This window comes from Ixodes scapularis, unplaced genomic scaffold (assembly GCF_016920785.2).
Source record: "Ixodes scapularis isolate PalLabHiFi unplaced genomic scaffold, ASM1692078v2 PGA_scaffold5__190_contigs__length_132052651, whole genome shotgun sequence".
NCBI lineage: Eukaryota > Metazoa > Arthropoda > Arachnida > Ixodida > Ixodidae > Ixodes > Ixodes scapularis.
In genome coordinates this window covers 95,459,778-95,479,728 of record NW_024609880.1, presented here as the reverse complement: position 1 = coordinate 95,479,728, position 19,951 = coordinate 95,459,778, and the positions used below count along the sequence as shown (strand labels likewise).

The 19,951-nt window shown below is 45.8% G+C and overlaps 1 protein-coding gene across 5 annotated transcripts in view; it reads right to left on the bottom strand.

The window, feature by feature from the left end:
• The window catches only part of LOC8035320 (dnaJ homolog subfamily B member 6), a 53,329-nt gene that overhangs the window by 13,658 nt on the left and 19,720 nt on the right, over window positions 1-19,951 (bottom strand). The window contains exons 1-4 of one of the 5 annotated variants that reach the window (XM_029977503.4): window positions 8,247-8,400; window positions 5,950-6,091; window positions 3,373-3,482; window positions 50-346 (exon numbers count right to left, since the gene is read on the bottom strand). In XM_029977503.4, the coding sequence (XP_029833363.2) occupies window positions 50-346; window positions 3,373-3,482; window positions 5,950-6,014 (472 nt within the window). In that variant the 5' untranslated portion in view covers window positions 6,015-6,091; window positions 8,247-8,400. Of the gene's footprint in view, window positions 1-49; window positions 347-3,372; window positions 3,483-5,949; window positions 6,092-7,378; window positions 8,190-8,246; window positions 8,401-19,951 lie in introns of those variants that run through there. The other 4 variants (XM_040504328.2, XM_029977501.4, XM_040219822.3 and 1 more) reach the window with 4 other exon arrangements.

Below are 19,951 nucleotides of genomic sequence, written 5' to 3'. Positions count from 1 at the left end.
AGTTCGGTGGCGACAGCGAACATGGGACTGCAAGGAAGACACCACTCACAGTGCGTGTGCGCGTGCCTGGCCGGGTGGTGGTGGGCGGGCCGGCCAGCAGTGGCCGAGTAGGGGTTCTCGAAGAACATGTGGAAGGCGTCCGTGCCGAAGAACTCCCGGAACACCTCCTCGGGGTCCCTGAAGGTGAAGCTGAAGAAGGGCGCGGCGAAGCCGTCCTCGAAGCCCATGCCCCCCATGCCGCCGTTGGCGTAGTGGTGGTGGTTTCGGGGGCCCGGGCGCATGCCGCTGCCCCCGGTCCCGTTGAGGCCCTCCTTGCCGTACCGGTCGTAAACCTTGCGCTTCTTGTCTGCGACGCAAAGGATTGTAAAAAATTGTGTCGACAATAAAGTTATTACGGGCTACAACAAACTACCATATTTTCTGGTGTGTAAGTCAATTTTTTTCTCTCACAAATTTCCGTTGTTGCATTTTGTACAATGGTGCAACTTATATAGGTCGCGCCCAGTGGATCTTATGCCGTAATACCAGATGGCAGAACCGGCGGCTGCAAGTAAAAAGCTCGAACGTTCACCGAATGTGCGTTGAAGTGGGGCATTTTATTAAGGGAAGTTTCAGAGCACAGTTCTTTGTTGTTTTTTTTCTTGTAAAAAGTGAGACCAACAAATGAGCTAAAATCGATGGCGAGCGTGTTTGCAGACGACCAAGTTGGCGATGGACGTAACCGGTGGAGACGCCTCCCAATTGGCGCAGTGAGCAGACGAAGCACACCGTCGTCTGCTAGCTGTGCCTTTCAGGAGTTGGTGTCATAAGTTATTCATCACTGACCTTGTCTGTGAACACGCCGCCGTTGACTATAGTAAGTTTGTTGCACTCATTTTTTTTACAAGAAGATAAGTATACTTTGCAATTTCACATAGTAAAATGCCCTACTTCAACGCACATTCAATAAAAACCGGCAGGCGCCGACCTGTCCAGCTTATTTTACAACACTGCGTAAGCTTTTTGTTTTTATTTATGAAGGCAGGACAAGCTGTGATCTAATATAACCATGGGTATTGTATTTCTCGTTCAATTTTCTGCCCAGAAAACTGAAAGTGGCTGTTTCCACTTGAGCACATATCACAATCACAGTGCACATATGCAGGCTTATCAATGCAGTATTGCAGCGTTGACCTTATGAAGAAGAGCGACTTACACAAAGGCGCAATCTATGTAGCAACTTTTTTAGGAAAACGAATGGTAATAGCTAGGGGGGTTTGACTTATACAATAGGAAGGACACATAGACAAGAAATTATGGTAAAATATAATGCCCAAAACTCAATTTTCGTGTTGTAAACAAAATACTCAACTCGGAGTCAAAAGCACTCCTATCGTCGGAACGAAATTGATCTCGCTGTGGCAAGATGCTTTCAGGTATTGCAAGTTGTGAGGAAGAAATTCGGTTCTAAACTTGGCGCCAATCGCAGCACCAATTCACCATTGCACTGTGTGTGAACCAAACCTTTACAGTAAAGGTCTAGGATATCTCCCCTCAGTGACCTCATTTTTGCTCTCAACTTGGCATTTCGCTGACAGACTCAATTTGAAACTACAGCTTCCTCCCTGCATAACACCTGCCATAAAAAATGAGACGTGTGCAAATCTCTCTGCAATGCGAAGCTAGAGCACAGCTCTTGAGGAGAAGGAAGGAGGGTATACCCCTCCTCCTCTGTACCCTCCTCTTCTTTTCCTCCTGCCACTGAATATGTTTATGGGTGACGCGACGCAGCAGAGGCAACCAACCTCTGCTGCGTTGCAAGATGGCACCGCAGCAGAGGTTGGTTGCGCTATCTCTCCACGGGGTGCGGTGCCGCCGGGGCTGAGATGCGCTCCCATAGTAAACAGAAACTTAAAAACCCGTTGAATTTGTGCAGTTTTTCAGAAAGCCGTAAAATGCTGTGCGTGCCTTCTATTTGATTGAAACCATGCCCTTAAACACATTAATGAAAAAGTGAATTACCCAAAAATTATTAACTATCTAATTATCCTGGACTTTAATAATTTTCCTAAATAGGCCCCTGGACTAGGAGCAAAACGACACAAGCCTTTTTTTGTTGCTACACATAGTTTTTGCAATATTGAATTTGTACACCTTTTGTGAAACACCCTCTATATATTGGTATTTATGCGCTTGTCAAGCAGCTATAAGTGTGCTTACGATTGATGCCACCCCCTTCGGAAAATAATGTCGGTAAACATAATTAATCTGGCTCAACCCAGATGCATATTGTTAATATCACTAAAGGCCTTTTTAGCCCATGTTATCTCCAAGAGAAGCCTTTAAAGACCCTGGTATAAGTGAAACTAATAAACCTACTTGTAGTGCTGTAAACCCCTTTACTTTTGTGGGTCCAATTTTACCTGACCTGGGCACAGGGGACACATTTCTGGCTACAAACTTGAAAGAATTCCAGCGGCTGCAATTAGGACCTCAAGACGAAGGATATTTCATGATATTTCAATTTTCAAATACTAGGGTGTCTCATAAACTTTAAAGAGTAAGCAGTAATCTGTCAAGTTCATACAAAAATCGTAAAAACACCAATTGAGTGAAGGGTGTTGTGGAAATTAACTTGGAGCAGTGTCTCTTGTGCTTTTTCCACACAGCAGAGTGGAAAACTATGATAATTGCATATCACTGGCGAATTGCCCGTAATAAATGTCGTTTTGAGTATCCATTATTTGTGGCATTAGCAATTTCTTTGTCCTTGTTCCCAAACTTCTTTCCTCATGAATGAGGAAGAGATATCCAAAACGACAATGTATGTTTGACTAAAACACTACAACCTTGAATGCCACCTTCGTGGGATGTCGTACCCTAGTGATCCTAAGCGAAGGCCACTGAAAAAGCACACACATATTTTAAACCACTAAAGCAGTGGTTCCCAAATGAAGGTCCGTGAAGGCATTCTAGGGGTCCCACATAGCCCTGTCTCACTAGTCAAGCCCACCAATAAAAGTTGTCTTTCTTCAGATTGAGAAGAAACATTCCAATTTGCGGGCAAGCTTTCTCGTGTGTATGTCAGAGAGAACTGTACTTCACACTAGCCTTTAGTTATATTCATTTAATAAATCATTATCATAATTATACTATACCTTTCCTTCCCCCTCACAATGAACGGAGTCCTCCATCATCTCCGCCGATCCACAAGGGGTCTGCGAAACATCCGTGTCTGAAAACCACTGCTCTAGAGTAGGTAATCTGAAGGTTTCATATTCCCCTGCTTTACTGCTTCTCTTTATGCACACACGCAATTCCACTGCGTGCGAAAACAGATAACAAGTCTTTGCCGAAAAAATAATGTGTCGGTAATAATACGGCACAACTCACCATCAGACAAGACTTCATAGGCTTCGGAGATTTCCTTGAACCGCCTCTCAGCCTCCTCCTTTTTGTCTGGGTTCTTGTCCGGATGCCATTTTAGGGCCAATTTTCTGTACCTGCAACCAGCAACAAGGTACCCCCGGGGACCAATTTGCAACACCAGCTTCATTCAACAGGACTGAATTTTTTTCCCCTTTTTCTGCAAACCATTGTCATGTGGAAAGGGAAAGAGCACCTCCTGTGCATACTTTGGGGGGGAAACATATTTACTGATGGAATCAAAAGTAATGTTTCAGTTAACTCAATAGGCAGCTGAAGTTGAGGGCAGTTGTGCATACTATTGAAAGGTGTCAAGATAGAATGGGAACTTGAGCACCTTGAGTGCCAATAAATGCTATGCATATGTACCCCCCTTCTTCCGCTACACTACCTACACTACCACAGAAAGATTCCTTCAAGTACAGATAATCTGGCTTAAGTCATGTTTGCTTAGCCCAGTTGGCGGCATGCCAGCTTCATACTCTCTCGCCCAAATGTACCACTGATAACATTTTTATACCCGCTTTGCCCTGGAACATTCTGGACTAACTGCGAAGGAGTCTAAACATTTCATATCTGGAAACTTTTCAAATGCCGGAAACTGCCAAAAGCCATGGCCAACCAACCAAGGAGGTTGCACCAGTTGTTAATTTCAGCATTTTGTCTAGGCTTAAGTTTATGTCATTAAATGCTTGTTCTCAGAAACTTAGCTTATTGCAGGTCAAGTGTCTACTTTATAGGGAAATCAGCAGATCCTTGTACAAAAGGTCGCTAGAACTTAAGGAGGCTGATGACCTAGTTATAATGCATTTTTGGTATGGAGTTAGTTCTACAAATTGAACCTTAAAAGTATCAAGAAATAAGTTGGTGCAACCAATTGACAAACTGTATACAGGAAGCAGCTATTGAAATTTGTTAGAGCTAAAGGCAGGTTGTATGGTTCCTTTCTTCAATTTGTAAAGATTAAAGAGAAAAATCAGGGTGGTGAAAATAAATGATGATTTACATTGACTTGGTATTTGAGTTATTGCTTTACTAAGAACTTTACCAAAGTAGAACCATAAAACGTTTTTCACGCACAAAGCAATACATACTTTCTCAGGATGCATTGCAAATTGTACTGTGAGATATTGAGGTCACTATCACTATACTTCTAATTTAAGCAATCCTTCACTGAACAAAGAAAAATGGAGAGACGACTAACATCCAGCTTTGAGTCAAATGAACTCTTATCTTGCCCATGATTTCCGATTCCATATTTCATGCCCCCCATTGAATGGTATTAGTAACAATATAGAGCACCTATCTCTGCATAATAGAGACGCTTTACACACGCGCCCAATTACAGCCGCCATTGCTGACCTTCTCTTGTCTTACCGAGATGCCGAGCAACTGAAACGGTAGTTGACGATCCTTTACAAAAGCTGATGCTTTAGAAAAGGACACAGTTGAGTCTAATGTGGCAATAACCTGGCCTGCTATGGTAATGATGAAGTGAAATAAACGAAATACGAGGAAACAAAAACTGAAGGTCAGTTATGGTGGCGTCCATGCACAGCTGCTGCAAAGCGTCTATACGTCTTACCTCTATACTGATGACACATGGGAATGTGTGAGGTGTCTATTTTCCTTATCTCAAGTTTAGTAAAGTGTGGGGTTTAGGATCTAACATTTCGTTTCTTCCTACCCTGACAAATGGGCACCGTCATACCTCTTCGCAACAGATATGTATAAACTGACAAATGAAGCCATTTTTCACTGTGCATTGTAAATGAACAAGATTCTAAAAGTAAGCATCTATAGAGATCTGTCTGGTTAGAAAAAAACTGGCCAAGATTTGAAACTCTAACCAAAGATTTAATAAAAACGAAATTCCCATCGGGAATTTTGCACTTATTAAAACTTTGGTTAGAGGTTACAATTATTAGTCGAACAAGATTGTGAAAGGCTAGTGTGGTGTATCCGTTTTCATTGCTTTTTCTACCTTTGAGAACTAAGTTAAGGATTATAATACACACATGTGACTAGAGCCTTTCAGTTCTCTGAAAGGTGAAAGGCTCTAGTCACATGTGTCACAATTTACACTAGCATCCCAAGATGCTAGTGTAAATTTCTTCCTTTAACCTCGCAATGCGAATTACACGTGGGGCAATAACTTTGGGGTGACAAATTAGGTTGGAGCAACATTTGTTCCACATAGCAGAAGCATGTTTACCTTCTTCATACCTCCCCAGGTGTCTTGTGTTATTAAAAAAAAAAAATAACCTTAGCTCAAAACTTTTGGATTAATTGTAACTTCGCAGTATTAATTCTAATACTAGTAGTAAGTTTTGTGGCAAGGATCCCAACAGTCATCGAATTCGGGAGATAAACACTAAAATGCGCATCAACCCACAATGCAAAACACGAAACTATTTATGAGCAAGCAGAGTGCCTGACCATTGTCCCTTGAACATTTCTCATGCGCTTGCAGGACTTTGGTTAATGAAAGGGCAATGCAATGATGTATGGAGATGCATGTAACAAAACAAAAAGTGCACTCACGCTTTTTTAATGTCATCCGTGCTGGCATTTCTGGGGACGCTGAGTACAGTGTAGTAATCCACCATGGTCAAACTGTGGGCGAGCGAAGGCGTAGTTTAAACTCGGGCTGAGCAGCTTTGGCGGCCGCCTCGAGGTGTCAAACCTGCCAGGAAACAAAACAAAGTAAACAAATAAATAAAGATGAAGCCCCTCCTAAAGCGCGCAATACAGCGCGAATGATGAAGTGGAAAAAACGTCCAGGGAAACGATTTCTTCCTCCTCGAAAGTTAGAGAAAGATGTTTCGTGAAAAGTAACGCGGCGGGTGTTTTTTGTTTTTTCGCGCGAGGAAACGCAAGGCGTCGACGGGGTGACGAACGCTTTCTAATTACAAACGACCATCGCAGCTAGGCGCATTGGCCCACGCCTTTGGCATGTGGAAGTTTTGGTGTGGCTCCAGAAAGGTTATCACTCGAGCGGCGGGAACTAAAAATAAGGAAGGCTGCTGCCTCATCCTGACAGTCACTCCTACTGGCCGTATATACACGTTCACAAAATTAAAAAAAAAAAGGGAAAGTACTCCGACAAGTGAAGCTAAATAAAGCGACGGTTGTCTCCAACCGTAAGCGAGGAAAGCCCCCTCCATTGACGTAGGGGGTTTCTGCTCGGGGAAGGGACTACGGCGGCTAGACAAAACGAATTGTTCACGCATCGAAGCGTACGAAAACGAGAGTTCCGCTGGAGAAACGGGCCTGTCTGTCGATGAGGTGTCTACATCGCGATAAAGAGCATGACCACCTAAAGTGAATCCTAGTAGAGAACGGGCAGTGAGAACGAGAAAGCAAGACAAGTATGAATGGTGAGTAAAAATAAACGGACGTAAAGTGCCGATACTAGTTGATCCACCAATCGTTCCAGAAATTGTAGCAAGAAGGCCACGTCTAGAAACAGTATCGTCGGTAAACCATCAAAGGTGGCCACAGAACGGTTCAAAGGTTCCAGCAAAAAAGGGAAGAAAACGCAAGGACAATCGACGCAAAAGATGCAACGCACCACCATCTTTGCCGTTCGCTCCACGACGCCGACGACGCCAACACACGACACAACACAGAGCAGCCCTAACGTTCCGTAACCAGCATTTTGGGCTCGCGGCGACAGCAAAACGTGTAGGCCCACGTCAGAGACAAAAATGCAAAGTACGTTAGGCTTAGAAACGAGCTTCGTTCCCTTTAAAAGAAAGCGAGAAAATATTCGACGAAGAACTCCCACTCAGGCGACAGCTTGTAGCAGCGGCTCGACTCCGCCGATCCCGAAGAGATAGCCGTGTGTCTGTGAGCGCGCCCGCCGTCCCTCGCCACGCGGAACACCGTTAAAGCGCGCAATGAGGACGCGGAATCGTAGGCCCGCGCGGCCACCGTACTCGATAAATCGTTTTTTCGAAAAGCCGCTTACCTCCTGGGGACGGGTATTCCGAAAAGAAGGACGAAAAATGCGGACCATTCGCTCCTCACTGCGGTACCCGCTGCACCAACAACGGACGGCAGGTTGCCTCTATCCCAGCATGCACCGGGCGCAACAGATGAACGGCGTAAGGGGAGAGGAGGACGATTCCGCCTCGTTCTTTTACGTCGTCCTCCTCTCCTTTTCTTTTTTTTTTTCCTCCTCGCTTTTCTGTCGTCTGCTGTTTTGTTGTTGTTGCTGCAGCTCGAGGCGAGCGCTGCTTTGTCAAAGGTCCAATTTAAGCGGTCCAAAGGGGCAACGGGAAATCGGTAACAGCGGCAAAGTAAATAAGGTCCCGCGAGAAACTACCGACAGAAGCGAAGGATAGCTTTGATTTCGAAATTTGGGAGACGGACTGTGGCGGAAACCGCCGCCCGTGTTTTACACCGGAGCAGATAAGAGGCACGGACGTCACAGACGTCAGAGAACAAATCTCTCCCCGCACCTTCCTGTCACAAACCAGAAAAAGAAAGAGAGAAAATAAATTGAGGATGGGCAGACGGGCGTGTACAGAAGGACTTCAGAAATTTGTTGCCAACATGTGTTTCTTTCTCGACCCGCTGTCTTGAGAAAGAAAAGATTTTGAAAGGCGTACCTTCCTCCGCCTTTGTGCGAACTCTTTTCTTCTCCAGCTCTTTTTCGTGACTGATTTTTCTTTCGTGATGTCCCAAATAAAAATAGGGTCAATGAGTTACGCGCTTTCGAAGTCACCAGCGACATCGTCTGCGCGACACGACATTTACCGAGACATCGCACGGAGTGCAAGAAAAGGCTGCGCGACACTGCTTTTTTAGAAGCCCTTCGACCTTACGCTACTTACGTGGTGATGCAATGATCAAGGCGTTCCGACGTTTCTAGAATAATAACTGTTGTGCAATGTATGTTGCATTCGTAACTCCGAGAAAGTTCTAGAATACTGCAACGGCCGGCCGTTGAAGTAATGTCCCTAGATTCCCTACCTAGAAACCTCAGGGAATCGAGGTCAAAATCTAGGGAAAACATTACGGCTGATCTTGAGAACGAACGCCTTATATTTCCACTACGCTTCAAGTTCTCAGCTTTGATGTGATTCAAGCCGTAAATAACGTTGTAAATTTTTTTTTTTTTCGAGCTGTGACGTTAAAGTTTGCCTGCTCCTTGCGCTCCTCGTGCATGTTTACCCGCGAATACACCGTGCCCGCGAAATACGCTCCGTGCTTTTGTTTCCCTTTGAACTCAACGAATGATGGCGCGCCGTCATAACGCGTTTCCGCGGTGGGAAGCTGTTGTGACGTAATAAATACCGACTACGCGAACCTATTTATTTCACAAATCATCCCAACAAGCAATCTTTTTTGTTTATTTATTTATTTTTTTTTTTTTTTTCAACGAGCGTCGTGAAAGTGGTTAGATGTAACTCGATGGATTCGCCAGAACGGCTTTCACGAAACTCATTTTGTCCGACGAACCTCATTCTGTGATGTCACGACAAACGCTGGGAAACGAAACATATGCAGACTCCGCGCACCTTAAAAAATATATATAGAAACAATAGCGGGGTCTTGCGCATGCGTTACTACTTAAAAAAAAAAAAAAAAAAAAAAGCGTCAATGTACAAGTACGAGGGTCGAGGAATAAACGACTCCACACACACGACCTAACACCACAAAACCACGTACCAAAAACAAGACAGTTTGCCCGGTTCCCCTCCCTGTATTCAAAATGACGTCTATTACAGTGCGAAACCACCGTCGAGAGAAGTAAAAGACGTAACAAAGGAAGCGCCATGACACGGCGGAAGCAAAAGAGGAGGTTGGCCACCCAGCACCCACCCCATTGTTTTCCTTTCTTTCTTTATTTTTTTAAGAAAAAGCGAACGTGGTTTTTTGACAGGACTGCAAAGGTCGTTGCACGACAGGGCCCCAGCCGCGGTCGTTAACGTGGAAGGTGCTCAGTTTTGGCTGCGTACGAGTTTGCTTCGAAACTGCGTGGTGTAATGTCGGCATGGGCGCGGTAACGTGCCCCCCTCCTCCCCCCCCCCCCCCCCCCCCTCAAAAAAAAAAAAAAAAAGAAGTCAGGAACAACGTCAAAGTGATTGTATTTTCTTATTTGGGGGAGCGACAGATTTTTGACAGGTTTGTACCTGGCGTACCTTTATTTGGTACTTTATCTACTCAGGTGAAGTGGAGCGCCGCCTAAAGGCGTCGCGGAAAGCACATCGCAGTGTCTGACACTACACTGAGTTAAATATTAAAAGGCCGAACCCCCGGTCCTTCTACCTGGAAAGAGCTTGTCAGCTGATGGTGTGCGATGAATTTTCTATGAAACATTCTCAACTCAAGAACATACTTTTTTTTTTTTGCTTTTTAGATTTCCTTTAAAATTTAAAGGGACAATGACCTCACCCAGAACTTTTTTGTTTGTTTTGTTTTCAAGTGGCCGGATAGAACAAGTAAGTCGCTAAAAAGTTTATATATAAAAAGAAATATATATATATATATATATATATAGGGTGTCTCAAAAGAAAATTTACACGGTCATTCTTACCGCAAAACTAAACTAGGCATCGCCGAAGGCTCATTCTCCGCCTAAAGGCTCATTCTCCGCCTAGAGGTCAAAACCAGATGCCAAAGTTTCAGCCCGATCCGATAACTTAATCAAAAGTTATAAGTGATTTTCTGAAAATTTCAATGGGAAAATGGAGCCCATTTTTGCCCGTTTTCGGTTTCTGGCGCCATAGAGCTCCATGTGTTTGAAAACTGCGTCGGCCGCCATTTTCCCATTGAAATTTTCAGAAAATCACTTATTCGCGACCCTAGCAAAACGGACGCCACCAAGCGGGAAAACCGGGAACCAGCCGGTCCAGGTCGCACCGCGCCCCTTCGCATCTCTGGTGGCTTTCGCGGACACGTGCACGTTGTCGGCGCGATGGCGAACAGTGTAATTTCACGAAGGTCCGCGAATTTCTGAAGTTTGCCTGAGTGTTCATTAGTGTGGCGAAACCTCATGAGATTGTTTCCTTCCATCACGTGTTCTCGATTTCTTTAAAGGGGAGGAATCGCGGAAAAACGTTTTGATTTCTTGTCTGTCTCGAATCCCATTCAAAATGACGACTACTTGGTAACTGATAAGGGGTTTCTTTATGAAGATGTAGAACATTGGGAGGACAACAGACGAGGCATTTCACTGGAGGGAACACCAATGCTGCAGTCAAGTGAATGGGGAGGTTCGATAGCTGCTTTTCTTGAGTTTGGTTGTGTTCGATTAGCCTCAAGTTTGAGCCACCCACGCCGGTCGGTGCGTTGGCTATTCATCTTTGCTGCTTTTCGCCGAAAAATCCTCTGGACCACTCTAAACGAGTTGGGCTGATTTCGCAATTACTTGATTCAGGAAAACCTGCTCGCTGCAAATGATGAATGAGGGAAATTATCTGTTTTCAAAAGGTGGGGGACGCATCTCGCAACGTTAGAAGCTGTCACGGCATTTTGATCTATAGCGCCTTCAATATTTATATTATACCCCTGTCGAATTAAGCCAGCAGCAATATACGTCTACATTGCTCAGGTTGACCGACCACAAAAATACTAATTTTTTCTGTTCAGGATTCGAAGTCAAGTTCAATGCCAGAGAGGTTCTGCGTGAATCTCCAATGAAGACTCTCTTCAGTTTGTCCGCATTCGTCTCCGTGCTACTGGCTAGAACCATTTGGTTAAGTTTAACTTAGCATCTCTCTGTCTGTCAAATATTTTTTTTTCAGCAGTTCACATAATAGCTAGTTAACTAAGCTCATATTTCGAACCGAAGAATATACTAATATCGCTTTAGTGGGACATAGTACGTAATATAATACATAACCCGCTCGTCAAAATGACTTCTCGATTGCCACTCAAACCTGAATTGAAATACGAATATCAGCTGCTTAGTGGGGTGCCGGCGGGTTAACATGCTCCTTGGCTCAAGGAGCGCTTGCTTAATTTTCGTAATTTTCCTGCAGCCCGTGTTGTTGACCGAGCATACGACTCAAGCTGTTTCTTAAACGCGGATACGCACAAAAGCTCGATTTCGCGGACAGATAAGTCGCATATGGTCGAGGCATGCGAGTTGGCTGAAAATTACTGCCGGTGGGAGAATTCTGCATTCATTGCCGCTTTCCTTAGATGATCAAAACTGATTAGTATATTACCGTCTCTCCAGAGCCCATAGTTTTGGTTTCGAACGAAATTTCCGAAACGAAGGTTTGACATGAAAAAACAAAAAAAAAAAAAAAAACACAATTGGAAAACAAAACTATGCTCTGCAAGTTTATGTGCACCGGCTACACTAAACCGTCTCAGTTCAAATACCTATAACATTGGGCATTAAACAAAAGAAAATCTGTTAAATCGAACGCGCCACCTATTCAGGCGGCCCGGATACAGTGGCCGGGCCGAGCCGACGCGGCCTGTACTCAGAGCCGTATATGTAGAGAGTTTGGTCAATGGGAGGCGCGGGCAGAGCCAGGGGCTGTGTTCCAAATCTTACCCTAATGGATCCTAGTTACTCCGGCGGATCGTGTCACGTGACAGCACAGATTGAAAAACGCTGGACGCGAGTAGGTTTCAGAACGCCAAGGGTACGAAACCCTTACCCTGGAGTATGATCGAGTTAATTTTGGAACACGGCCAGGGTGTGCGGCAGACTCGGAAAGAGGGCTTGGCATGCTCTCTTGACCAACCAGAAGCCGAAAAGGATCCCCTAGCGGTGGTAGCGAGAAACAGTTCTGAGCCGATCGATCATCGAAGGTCTCTGTTCGTATATGATTTTAACAAGTGCGTAAGAGTGAAGTGTAGTAACTCTTTGTGGTTGAAAATAGGGTGCACGTGTTATTTCATCATGATCATGCAGAAAGATGTAAGAAACGAATGCGCCGCATCAACTCAGTTTTGCGCGGACAGAGTGTGACCGCTCCGACGGCAGATTCCCGGCGCTCGGCGTTTGGCGTAAGGATTATGTCGATCTTTCCGCTAGTCGCACTCTTCCACCATCATTTTAGATGAGCGTGATTGAAACATCACGTGTACCATATTTTCAGCCATCGAGAGTTACTCCAATGCAGTTATCAGGTTTGTTTCTCGCGACCACCGCCAGGGTATTATTTCCGGCTTCTGGTTGGTCACATTCGAATTTCTGAAGACGCCCTGGAACACGCCCAGCCCGCTTTCGGCCAATGGCGCCGCTTCATTTGTCTCCTATACTTCCCAACGAATGGCCAAACTCTCTACATATACGGCTCTGCCTGTACTCAGCCGCCATGTTTGTTTGGTGGTGGCGCCCCCTATAGGTCGCTGGAGTCGCGAATAGCTTTTGATTAAGTTATCGGATCGGGCTGAAACTTTGGCATCTGGTTGTGACCTCTAACTCTACCTTTGGGCGGAGAATGAGCGTTCGACGATGCCTAGTTTATTTTTGCGGTAAAAATGGCCGTGTAAATTTTCTTTTACTGTGTGTGTGTGCGTGTGTGTGTGCGTGTGTGTGTGCGTGTGTGTGTGTGTGTGTGTCTATATATATATGTGCAAGGTATTTCTTAAGTTTAACAATTTTTTTTTTAAATTCCGTGAAAGCTACACTTATGCGGCTTATGGAGGTGAGTTATACGGCTAAGGGGACATTGTGTGGGTGGCTAATCTTTCCGATAAGTCGGCTAATCAATTAAAATTCGTTAATTAACTTTTTAATAAGTGAAAATAGACATATGGTTCTAATTAGAAACTTACTGAGCGTCATAAAAAAAAACAATAAATCAAATTTTTTTTAGAGTGATTTGTAGCTCGTGGGGAAACTCAGGGGAGCACCAAAGTTACCACACGTGCAGCAAACGCAAAGCTAGCAGCGGCGGAACGCGATGATAACCTAATGATGCGCGTTCCGCAACCACTATACTTCGTTTCACCTTATGTTGTACCACAGAGAAGGCTGGAAGCGAGAGCTCATAGCGTTGGGAATTGCTCTTAACGCACGAGAGCTTGTGCCGCTGAGATGTGCCCTTGAGCAAGGAGCTCGCACTTGTAGCCTTTCCTGCGGCACATCATAACGTGAAACAGAGCATAGCCTTGTACCTGCTCCACAAGTGGTAACTTTAGTGCACTAGTAGGCTTCTCACGCACTCGAAGTCTTTCTGAAAATTACTGATTGAGTGGTTTTCGATGACGCTCAGAAAGTTTCTTATTGGAACCATATGTCTATTTTCATTAGTTAAAAAGTTTATCAACGATTTTTAATTAATTACCCGACTGATCGTTACGATTAGCCCCTTATAGTCTGTCACCCTGTTCCTATAGCTCACCTGCACAACTCGCTAAGTGTAACTTTCAGTTACACTTAAGTTAGGAGCGATTCCCGAAACATGTATTATTTTCGAGGCGTCAACCCCGAAATAGAAGCACGTTTCGAAATCGCTCGAAATGTTTGCTTTTTATTTTTATTTTTCGGGGAAAGAGTATTTTTAATCGAGCCACCCATTTTAACAACCTATAACTCTATCTCGCATAAAACAAAATCACCGAAAACCAGAGACCCCATTCCCGGCGTGAAGTTTGGATATCGCCGCCTGGTGGAATTTTTTTCACAACCCAGAGTGAAGATACTTCAATTTCCTCTGCTGGTGCAAGCACGTGCAATGCCAAGCTTCTATGCACTATGACAATTAAAAAAAAAAAAAAAAGAACAGCCGCGTGGTTAGCACGTGCACTACCCAAGAAAAACAGGAGCTCCCCTCGCGAGCTTCTCACCGCGAATGATACGGAATCGGGAGTTGCCGAATTTATACTAACCGATGTTCTTAAAGCATGCAGCTGGCCCTGGTACCGGGAATATGCGCACGGCCTCCACTAATGACCGAAGGTCATGCGATACGCGTTCTCCGAACTGAGCCGCGCGATCTCACCCCGCGAGCCAACGATCTCGCGTTCGCCCTCCGCCTGCCCCGTTCGGGTTCGTTGTACTCGGACGTGTTTTGCTTGCGCGTTTCGGAGCCCCTGATTACAGGGTGCCACGCAACAATCAGTGCTTATCGATGCCGTCTCTGCTTCCGTTGTTTTCACGGCGAGTCCGAAAGCGCTCCGGTTTCAATTTGTCTCGATCGGGGAGGGAGAGAGATACAGAATAAATCGAAGTAGTGGAGAGATTGGCAGTCGATCTTTCAAGCGCTTATCACGGGCGTAAAAATGCCGAGTCACGGGGCTGGGAATGCACGCGCGGCGTCGGATGTTCTTTAGAACGTGTTTTCACAACTCGGTAGGCAAAGATGGCAGCGTGCAGAGAGCGATTATTGGAAGGGTTTACTGTGTGAAATATTTAGCTCCCGCTCAGGAAATCGGGGGAAAAAAAAGGTACCCGTGTATATACGGCTATGGGGGAATTATTATTGTACAATAAGGTGAGCTGGCGGGCTAGTTGGTCGTTCATCATTAGTAAAATAGCGCAAAACAACAAGGAAGCGCCCTTCCTGTCTATCTCGCCCTTTCTTCCTTGTTGTTTTGCGCTATTTTACTAATATTATTGTACAGACCGGTTCGCACACTTGTGTTTTGAATGTGATCGACTGCGGTGTAACCGTTTCTTATACAGGTTTACGGCGAGAGGACGCAGTGGCGCCACCTATCGAACGCCCTTGGCACACTTTCAATCTGCGTACCTTGTACGCGTTCTTCTTTTGCCGCGGTCATCAAATAAATCTGACAATGTTATAGGCGATCAGACCGATAGATGGCACTAGTATGTCCTCTCGTCGCAAGCGGTCACACGGCGGTCGCAACGCATTTCCAGTCCTCGACCACACTCAAATGCCAGCGTGTGAACCGGCCTTACCGTGATAATGACCATGCTGATGATCGATAGCTGTACAAACTTCGGCCACACTGCGTCATCCTCATCGTCCGTACTTAAATATACGAGCGCTGAAGTCAAATGCCGCTACTTTGGTAGTTTCGCTACTCGTAGATATTTTCCTCTCAAAACAAAGCTAATGACATTTAATTTTTTTTTTTGTCATTGAAGGAAGCGAGCACAGGATGCGTGCCAGGCTAAGCTTGAATACGCCGAAACCTTTTACACACTTAAAAACAGCTCGTAAACCGGCTACCATTTTGAGGGCGAGGGAGATAATTGCAAGCATGGCAGCATGGCGCCCCGGTTGCTGCCCCATGAATGTAACACGTGCAGTTTACGCGTGAACATACATAGCTCTGGCAAGCTTGCAGTTGCACGGGCTTGTCCGCACAAGCAGAGACATGGCGGCGGAATTAGGTATTTTACGAGCAAAAACGCGGCACATGCAGTTCGCACATTCACGGAAACCGCACATACAAGTGCAATTAGACACGTGCTCGAGACTGGGATCATTACCCTGTTGACTATTCCACTTTTGGTGGAATTCTTTCACAAACCAGAGTGAGGCATACTTCTACTTCCTCTGCTAAAGCAAGCACGTGCAATGCCAAGCTGCTACGCACTATGAAAATTAAATCATAACCGCGTGGCTAGCACGTGCACTCACAAGAGTGAGGTAGAGTGCCTTCATACACAGGCGCACTTCTGCTTGAGTGGTGACATCTCAGCCATTTTTCCGCCCAATTCTAAGTGCGCGCAATCCGGTGTCACTCAGCTCGAGCGCGTAGCTTTGGCTTATGCATGGACGCCATTTTACCACCCATGTCACGCACCGAGTGCGCGAGAGCATCACGTGCTGGCACATTCAGTACAACAATGGATGTCTTCACCCTGAGACAGACAGACATGTAGGCACCCTAGAGTGAGGAAAACAAAAGCGCCCCTCGTGAGCTTTTGACCGCGAACAGTATATCTTGAAAAACGAAAGATACTAATTCGCGAGGGTGACCACCTTCGCAATTTCGAAAATTGCAATTAGGTTGGTCTGTTCTCGTCAAAATTCCGCATAAAGCATAATATCTCGATGTTCCAGCAACGTATCTCAAAGTAAAAAACATTGGCACGGGCAATCATTATTCGGCATATATTCGCTATAAACACCTCCACTAAAGTTGTTTGAAGCGGATACGATTTGGCTTCCCCGCACTGCACCACAACACCCTTTTCTACGCCCTTTTTACACCCTTTAGAATATGAAGAGTGTTCAATTCAGTGCCCTATCTTCGGATTTATAACGGGTTTATACTCAAAATAATCGTGCTCAAAGGGCATGGCCATGAGCCACCCTTTTCACACACCTTCAAAGGTGTAAAAATTAACTTTAGTGCAAATGCATTAGCATGAAAGAGATTAACGAGTCAGAACCTGAACGGCATACCAGTCAAAAAGAAAGGTCGTCCGAAGCAGACTTTGTGCTTTTCGTTGCTAATTGCGGAAATCAGCGAATAAAGCATATTCACACGGGGCAGAAATCGCGGGGTTCTTCCCGGGATTTTTTGAGGAGTTGCGCTCGCTGATGACGTCACCAACATCCCTCCGCAGATTTCTCCGTCCGTGTGAATAGCGTTTAAAGAGCGAAAAGGTGCGCACGCCGTATCTCACAGACACGCCACTCGGTGTAATCGCGGGATCGCCATGAACCTGAATCTTGCTACTTCCGCTACAAGCGTGGAGTCATACACGCACAAATGCGTCTTGCACCGCCATATTGAGGCCCGCGTTGAAAAGCGGCGTGTCGTTCAAGGTAGGCTTCTTGACTGAATTGCGAGCAATACCTGTAACATTTCTTGCAAAGCAACCACCAGGTATCTCGAGATATGAGCAATGGATCATGCACGTAAATCGACATAGGTATATACGTACTTTTTTTTTAACCGGGCGTCAAGAACAGCAACACATCGAAGTAGTCCCGTTTCAGAGCACACTCCCCTCGTGTGCTGAGATAACGTCACAGCAAAAAAACTGCAGGTGCGGCGGTTTGTTTTTCACGCGCCATATGGCACGGTGACTCACCGTTTCGATACGCGTACTCGGATACGGCTCCTTCATATCGTCTGCGTACACTTACGCTGTCTTGCCGCCACCGCGTGCATCCATGCGGTGCTAACTTTTTCGCAGACGAACTAAAGTTAAAGCAGACGACGAAAAGGACGCCGCTAAAAAGAAAGGAGGAAAGGTGTGGGTCACGCGTGATGTTGTTATCAACTGAGTCAACGAACAGATCAACGTACTTTCTCGCGTCTCCGGATCAGATTCGGAACGCTGCTGAGAAGGCTAGCGGCGCGCATGCGCGTTAACGGCGTCTTCGTTGCCCAGAGCACAACGGAGGCAGGGCGACGGTAACCGGTGTACGCAAACTCTTTAAATTACACCGGAGAATTATGTCGGGTTAGGAAGTCTTGACCGGGAAACAATTAGCGTACGTGCGTGCGACTCGCCCGACCGACGAATGAAACAACAAAAAAGCGCGAGAAAAACGAGGAAGCATGTCATTGTGTGTATGATACCCGCGTTACACGCGGGACGGCTTTAATGTTGAGTATTTTTTCTTAAGTGGCTTCTGTCTTTTTTTTTTTTTTTTAATGAAGGAAAGTAAGTTGGTTTGTTTTCATGATTGCTTTCGCGAAGGTTGTACAAGTTCCTCCAAGATGGGAACGAAAACTCGTTTTTCGTTCCTTCTCAAGCTTGGAACGCGCTCCCGTCATATTTCTAAGATTGTAACAGGTCGTTAACGTTATAACGTTCAATTTGCATATTTTAATTTATTATATATAGTGCTGGATAATTTGTAAACAAGAACAAGCGAGCAAGTGAAATTACCCACATCGACCTACGTGTCGTGTCGTGTCGATACGGTCACGTTTTGCATCTCTCGAAGTCGGAGGTTGAAAAAGTCGCTAACAAAAAGCCTAAACGCAACTTGGAGTAAAACTGCACAAAGGAACGTCGTTGCTCGCTGCCGCTTCCTTGAAAACCTAAAGAGTTCCCGTTCCAGTTCCACAGACACAAGATGAAGCGGCGGTGTTCCTCCGTTGCTGCCCACAGGGAACGCGCTCCAGGAACGTGGTTCCTTGGAACGCCGTTCCGTACAACACTGTTTTTTTTTTTTTTTGATCTGAAAAAAGAAAGCCAGAGATCGCGTCGGCGAACGTCGTTTTCCTTTGAAACGTTGAAGCGCGAAACCAAAACTTAATAACCACAAAAAGCTAAAAGAAAAAAAAAATGCAGGCGTGGTTTTTGATGTTTACGGTAGCTGCTTCGTGATTTTATTTTATTTATGAATACTACTAATCCTCATATAAGGATTTTAGTAGGGAGCTGTTACAAATGCAGGATGCTTCACCTCAGGAAAATATAGACTAACACGCGGCCCTGACGTCATGCAGCTGCGGTGGCGCTGTCGGCGGCACAGCGCATGCGCAGACGCTTCCCTCCTCCCAAATGCGGGTTCTGCGCACGCGCAGTGCCCACACCTGGTGTGGGCAAAGGCGGGCTGGTTTGTAAACAGCGTGTCGCGGCCCTGACGTCATGCAGCTGCGGTGGCGCTGTCGGCGGCACAGTGCATGCGCAGACGCTTCCCTCCTCCCAAATGCGGGTTCTGTGCACGCGCAGTGCCCACACCTGGTGTGGGCAAAGGCGGGCTGGTTTGTGAAGAGCGTGTCGGTCTATAGACGCTTTCAGCGAGTCAGTTACTCAAGCTGCCACCAGTCGGCGCGCCCATCGCGCGCTTTCCGGGCCGCCATAGCCGACCTTCAGTTTCTCGCCGTTGCTCCGCGTTGTGTGCTGCCCAGGCCACTACCGGAGCCTCGTTTTCGTGTTTTTTGTACGTTCCGCGTTGAAACCTTGAATTTTCTTTAGGTCTTTTTTATACTAAGGACTTTCATTAATCATTTGATATTTATATTTCGACATAGCTCTTGTATTTTCTTATTTGTGGAATGGAATCGGACAGCGAATGGGTCGACGACACAAGATAATGAGGCTTCAATGACCATGTAAGTTCATCTCATTCTTACGTTTTGGTCGCTAATAAAGGGCAGTCAAAACTATTACGACATATGTAAATATCAACTGACGCGGTAAGGCTATCACAGTCTTGCTTCTCGCTGCATGTGCGCACTCGTTTCCGTAAAGCCGACCCGCATGTAAGCGATTTAGCGTGCAACGAGACAAGCAACGGAGATTTCTCACAGTCGCCCGTCACACTGCTTGGTTTTGGGATTTCTAAAAAACGTCGCCCACCGTCTTGGTCGCTTGCTCCGTCGCTTCCATGCGGTTTACCTCGTCGCGCGACTGACTGAGCGACAGCGAAGCGGGTAGCCATCGCCTATCTGGTCGCTCGCCAAATCGCTTACATGCGGTTTATACTCAATTAATTTCCATGCACACAGCACTGAAGCTTTGGCGCCTCGATATTAAGTATAAACCGCATGCAAGCGATTCGGCGAGCAACGAGACACGCGACGGTGACCCGCTTCGCTGTCGCTCGGGCAGTGGCGCGACGAGGCAAACCGCATGGATGCGACGGGAGCAAGCGACCAAGACGGTGAGCGATGTTTTCTAGAAACCCAAAAAACCGAGCGATGCAACAGGCGACAGTGAGAAATCTTCGTCGCTGAC